We start from the raw sequence: 5,681 nt of genomic DNA, 5'->3' as shown, positions 1-5,681 counted from the left end.
AAGGGAGTGCTTGTTTGTTGATTGATAGAAACAAATATGATTTCCTGTCCTTCTGCAAGGAGGAGCCCTTTGTAAGGCTAAAGACTGATATAGCTCATGTGTGCTCAGGGACTCTTCTTCCTTGGAGGCCAGCAGCGATCATTAGGTATAGGGTGAAAAGAACTCAGGTGGCTCAGTGACCAATGGTCCCAAAGTATATAAGAGGACACAGGGGTGAGGGGCCCTGCTCAAGTGTGAGGTAGGCCCATGTGTTTGGACAATGCATCTTGCTCTTGATGGGCTTGCATGGAACTACTTGTGGTTCTGGATTTCCTAGGTGAGGGGAATTGAGGAAGGAATAACACCACATTCTTGTGACCTAGCAAGGACAGGACTGTGTGGGTCATGACAACTATGAGAGGACATAAAACAGAATGTACAGCCTGGTGGCTATAGACCTAAGTTAGCCTTGGTCTTAGAGGAGAAAGGGGAAAAAAACAAATTTCATGTGAGAAGGTAGTCGCTGAGGATACTCCATAGCCCATTTATCTCTAAACCAGTGGGAGAGAAATGTCTTGTTCAGGAAAATCCTACCCTACTCAGTATGATGAGATTCCATGGTGACCTGAGGGGTGCCTGACAGGTCTGTGATACTGAATAAATTATTCCCCTTCCTCTTTTCTATGTTACACATGAAGAGGTCACATATTGATCCAGAGACTTAAGATTAAGTGCTGTGCATGTTTTCTGATGATGATGCTTAGGATTTTTCCTGGCAAAGGGGGAGAATGTGGGGAAACTAAAACAGTTTATAAGGAACTGGTCAACAGCTTTGAGTGGGGGTTTTGAATGTATTAAGTGAATAAGGAAGGGAAGAGGCAGAAATCAATAGAATTGTATCACTGACTTTCTTAGCATGCAGTTGGTCTCAGTCATTGAAAGATATTAAATAAACAAAAACCAGCCTTTTCACTGAGATGGGACATTATTTTAATTGCTGGAATCTTCTCTAGATCAATTCTGGGCTCAGCTCCAGATTGCTCAGAGGTGGGACTGTTTTTGTTCCCTGCAGTCAGTGATGCTTCATGGTTTTCTCTATCCAGTCTAGATAAGGTGAGAGTTTTGTGTAGACACTTAGAGGTTGTCCATTTGTTTTAGCATAGGAGGCAATGGCTTGAAGCACATTATTACACATGAAGGGACCTCCAGTGTCACCCTGTAAATAGAGAGTGAAGCTGTGAGGCAGTGTACATCCTGGACTTGTCCTTTCTCATATCTGAAACTTCTTTTGAAATACTACCCATATTCATGTCATATGGTGAGAGATAAAAGGGAAGACTAGCCCTTGGCCCTTAGCAACCAAGCTCTAACTGTGGACAGTGTTCATGCTTTACCTCTCTCTTGGGTTCAGTCTTTCTCCTTACCCCAGTTCCTGGGGTCTATCCCTGTAGAGTCCTATGGGAACACTGCTTTCAGGCTACTGTTTAAGTATATATAGAGAGATGAGTGGGCCAAACAGGGAGCAGAGTGGACGGGCCCATTGACCAAGAGGGTCAGGAGACTATGAGAAGTTGATTGATTATAATTACTGCACAGCCAGGGAATGGTTTCTAAAGCCAGCATGTGAGTTTAGGCAGTGCATTGCCAGTTCCTTCTTCCAGAGGGGCACTGTTCACCAGAGGTCACTTGGTGAAGTGGTGGAAGCCTCAGTTACCTCCCACTTCAGCCTGCTCCCTTTTCCTCTTTCCAAGGAGAACTATCCCAATGTTCTAAGTGAGAAAGCCCTGCTGCTTTGGTCTCCTGATACTGAATCTTTCCCAAACACTCTTTCTCCCAAATCCCAGAGCGATAGATGCCCCATCTTACCTTTCCAACATTTTTTAGAAACTCTGGGTCCCCAGCACAGATTTGAGTGGCACTGTCATAATGGCTAAAGTGTTTCTTGCACTTCTCATCCTTCTGCACTGTTATTTCCACCTCCTGCAGTATGTCTGAGCTTTTACCATCAGGGCACAACTGTCCCCATCCAGCTACTTCACACACAGAACCTGGCATCACACGGGTTTCTTCCTTGGGCAGTTCTAGAATTTGCACCTCTTCAGTCAGCTTGGCCTCTTCCTTCAGCTTTTGGGAAAAAGTAAGAGGGTCCAGATAAGCTTGTGCCTTCTGGGCTTGGACACTGTCATGGACATGATGGCAAAGAGGGAAGGCACAGGCTCTCTGTGCAGTGAACAACACTGCGTGTCAAGAGGAAAGAAGCAGGAGGTGTTCCTTACCTCTAGCAACATGATGTCATTGGTGTATACTGTAGGATTGTAGTGTGGGTGTGGGATGGATCTTTTCACATGTATCACTTGCATGGTCTTCTCCTGTTTCTTAATGTTGTGGGCCCCAAGAAGGACAATTATTTTCAGATGATCTGAGTACACATTACTGCACAAAGAAGAGAATGGGTTGAGGAATGTGAAGCATCATTAGACCCACAGGAACTATAAAGGGTAGGCTATCACTGCTACATGTTTGAATTCCAGGTAACACGAAGGTCATCTGTTCAAGTGACTACACCCTCTGATTCTTAGTAACACAAGGTGAAATTTTGGAACCAAGACAACAGAATTTCTTAGGGATCAATTACTTCCAAGGAAGTACATAAAAAGTATTTCATTGCTATGCCAAGGCATAGGCCTAGATCTTAATACCTTCCTCTGGTCTTTACAATGTCAGCAATTTTGTGAATGCTAACACGCCTGTCTCTCTTTGGGACATTACTGGCTCTTTCTCACCCTCAAAGTACTTTCTTGATTGTGTGTTTCCAGGAGCTCAGGGACCTTGATGGGAGCAGGACATCAGAAAAGTATTTGCCTGAGACTGTGGACTGTTTTCCTTTCCTCACCTGTTGTATAAGCAGCGGGCAGCAGTCAGGACAAACTTCTCATGTATTAGCAAGCCACCACACCTATTGGTACTGGTATCAATCTTGATTAGAAGGAAGGCCATATATGGGCGGGAGTGGGGTTTGGCCTCATGTCCCCCGAGGATCTCCCCTGAAAGAAAAACACTTTGTCAGCTGCCACTAGGTAATTGCATGAACATCTGCTTGGTGGCTCCAAAACCGCTGAATGTTTGTCCACCTGGGATGCTCTGGACCTGAGAAGAACCTGGAAGGAGGTGACTCAGCTTTTTTTGCATAAGGTGAGAAATCCGGTCTTGGTCTCAAAATCTATCCATAAAATTGAAGATTAACATACCTTTGTGTGGACAATAAAATCCTAGAAGCTTTTCATAAATCCTCTGCTCTCTTCTCATTTTCATGAGTACCTAAAACTCTACAAGGCCTGATGGCTAGGATGGTGATGCTTCCTACTGGCAGGGCTTCAGGTATATTCTAGATGTTGTCTGATCCTCTTTTCTAGGGTCGCTCAGGTAGTGGGTGCCTCAGAACCCTTAACAAGCTGTGAGCAATTAGCTACAGTCAGTCTCTGAAAAAAGGTTAGTAGGATGGTGTTCATGGAATTCTGGTACCAGGGAATATCAAACATCTTAGGCATAACAGGGAACAGGTATTTTCTGCCAAGTATTGATATGTTAAACTTTAAGTCCCTACAGAACATGGAGATAAAAATTGAAAAATTGAAAAATATTTAAAGAATATGAATAAACAATTACATATTTTTACACAGAAATTTAGAAATCGTACCATATACAGCATTGTAGCAGGAGATTCCAGTGACATTTTTTTCCTTGGGTCTTTTTTTCATTATTTCATTATTACCCATTTTTTGGAAAAAAGAAAAAAAAAACCTTTTACTTGAGAGACAGTATGTTAATAATTGGTATGTCATGCAAGAAGTACTTATTTAGAAGACCATAATGACAGGCATTCCAAGTGTGACCCTTCTATTACACATTGTTATCTTCACTGCAGTTGCTTGGCTCACAGGTATCAGCATGTATAGTTAGTCATGGTGAGAATCCTACCAATTTACTGCTAGTTTCAAAAACCTGCTGATGTTTCTCAGGATCATTGCCTTGCCCACCTTGTTTGTATAAATGTATGACTTTCCTCAAGTTCTCACTTTCCTTTTAATTGTGTATACCTTTCTATTTGTATTTCTTCTTTTGTGTTCTTATACTAACGAAACTATATAATATTTACACACGTGGGTCTGGGTTTCTTCCACTTATGAGTATATCTTCAAGTTAGACACTGCCTATATTCTTCATATGGAAAGTAGGGGAGACAATGATGCTTAGGGTTGATGAATGATGGTCATATGGAAAGTAGGGGAGACAAAGATGCTTAAAACAGAGTTTGAAAAGTATGCTAGTTATAAGGACAGATAAAATCAGTGCTCTGGGAATAGTGGTTCCATGCATTTTGGGCTCACTGAACTCTGGGCATCTCTGCAAAGCAGTTCATGAGGGCAAAAGATTTCTCCTCCTAGACATGGACTACAGGCCTATTCTGCCTTCTCCAGGAGAATTTGATATTTTCTCCTGTATCTTCTCAATATTTGCATGCACTTTGAGAAAAGATCCACTGCCCAGATGTCAAAAGAGGGGCATAGTGAGGGGATAGTATCCCCTGGCTCTTGTCAAGAGCATTCTGTGGTAGCCTACTCAGTGTCATACTTGGGGTTCTCTGGTGGGATTGTATGTGAGATTCAGAGCATTTCTGATACACAGATAGATCAGGGGTGTGCAGAAAGACAGGGCACCTATGTCCCCTGCAGGATGGGTTTGGCTTCTGGGGGCTGGAGGGGGTAACTTACCTGCTCTTGTCCTGGGGAGCAGAAAGAAGGCCAACAGAAGCAGGAGCAGCTGCATCTTCCCAAAAAAGCTTCCTGGGTGAGAGCTTCTGAAGCTTTGTCCTTGCTGTCTTTTATCCCCCAGCAGAGGAAAGGGGAGGAGCCTGATCAGTGACTTATGTTTCCCACTGGTTTTGTGATGCTTCATCATGGGAGGCTCTTTAAGTAAACACCCATGTCACGATGATTCCTCTAATGATATCTACGTGATTATGTGAGAATCATACAATGACCACAGCTGTCAATTCAGAGCGATTGCCTTTTGCAGCACACAAGATGAACTCAAGAGTATAAAGTGGGGACTTGAGGGTGGATTACTGGCAGCAAAGCCTCAGGAAACTGGGTTCCCAGTGACAGAATTTATAACACCAGAGATTTAAGTCCATCATCACAGATTCTGCAGGAAATGCAGAATCTTCTCCTTCTCCTTTGCTAGGAGTGAGCCTGCTGGAGAGGGAGCGAACCATCTGGTAATGGAGACAGAATCCCATAACCCAATTTTAGGAAAGCCATGGTACAGCAATGTACTAAGCAATAAGAAAGCATGGCCACCATGTACTAACTCTACATGGTGACTCTTACATCCCATAACCTCCTGCATAGTGTCCTAAACACCTCTTATTTTATTATGAGTATTGAGCATGAGAGAAACCATTTCTCTTCTCAATATATTTGAACAAAGTTTTTGCATGTGATATTTACTGGTCGACATGAGCAAATACTATGTTCTGCAGGAGTTCTATGTATGAATTGCCATACATTACTCTCTCTAATTTGAGTAGGCTGTGTGGATCCCACTAGAATCACCTGAACTAGTTATGGAGGTGCTTTGGGTGTATATCTGGGCACTGATGCCTTTATCTTTTAGGTCCTTCTGTGCTCTCCTTCCTGGGA

The 5,681-nt window shown here is 43.0% G+C and overlaps 1 protein-coding gene across 1 annotated transcript; it reads right to left on the bottom strand.

The window, feature by feature from the left end:
* Positions 1-1,051: 1,051 nt before the first annotated feature.
* Positions 1,052-4,806, bottom strand: LOC101576733 (granzyme B-like). The gene is made up of 5 exons (XM_004645071.1): positions 4,752-4,806; positions 2,873-3,023; positions 2,256-2,412; positions 1,846-2,103; positions 1,052-1,195 (listed from the first exon to the last, which is right to left on the bottom strand). The coding sequence occupies exons 1-5, from the start codon at positions 4,804-4,806 to the stop codon at positions 1,052-1,054; spliced, it is 765 nt and encodes a 254-aa protein (XP_004645128.1).
* Between the last annotated feature and the right edge of the window lie 875 nt (positions 4,807-5,681).

Source organism: Octodon degus, unplaced genomic scaffold (genome assembly GCF_000260255.1).
Source record: "Octodon degus isolate 3935 unplaced genomic scaffold, OctDeg1.0 scaffold00217, whole genome shotgun sequence".
Classification (NCBI taxonomy): Eukaryota; Metazoa; Chordata; class Mammalia; order Rodentia; family Octodontidae; genus Octodon; species Octodon degus.
The sequence above is the reverse complement of the archived record's forward strand: the minus strand, read 5'-3'. Positions and strand labels throughout refer to the sequence as shown.

Coding starts and splice junctions, on each gene's coding strand:
- LOC101576733 (XM_004645071.1), bottom strand. CDS start 4,806: ATGCAGCTGCTCCTGCTTCTGTTGGCCTTCTTTCTGCTCCCCAGGACA. Junction 2,104..2,255: donor ATGACATCATGTTGCTAGAG/GTAAGGAACACC, acceptor TTTTCCCAAAAG/CTGAAGGAAGAGGCCAAGCT. Junction 1,196..1,845: donor TTCTAAAAAATGTTGGAAAG/GTAAGATGGGGC, acceptor CTCTATTTACAG/GGTGACACTGGAGGTCCCTT.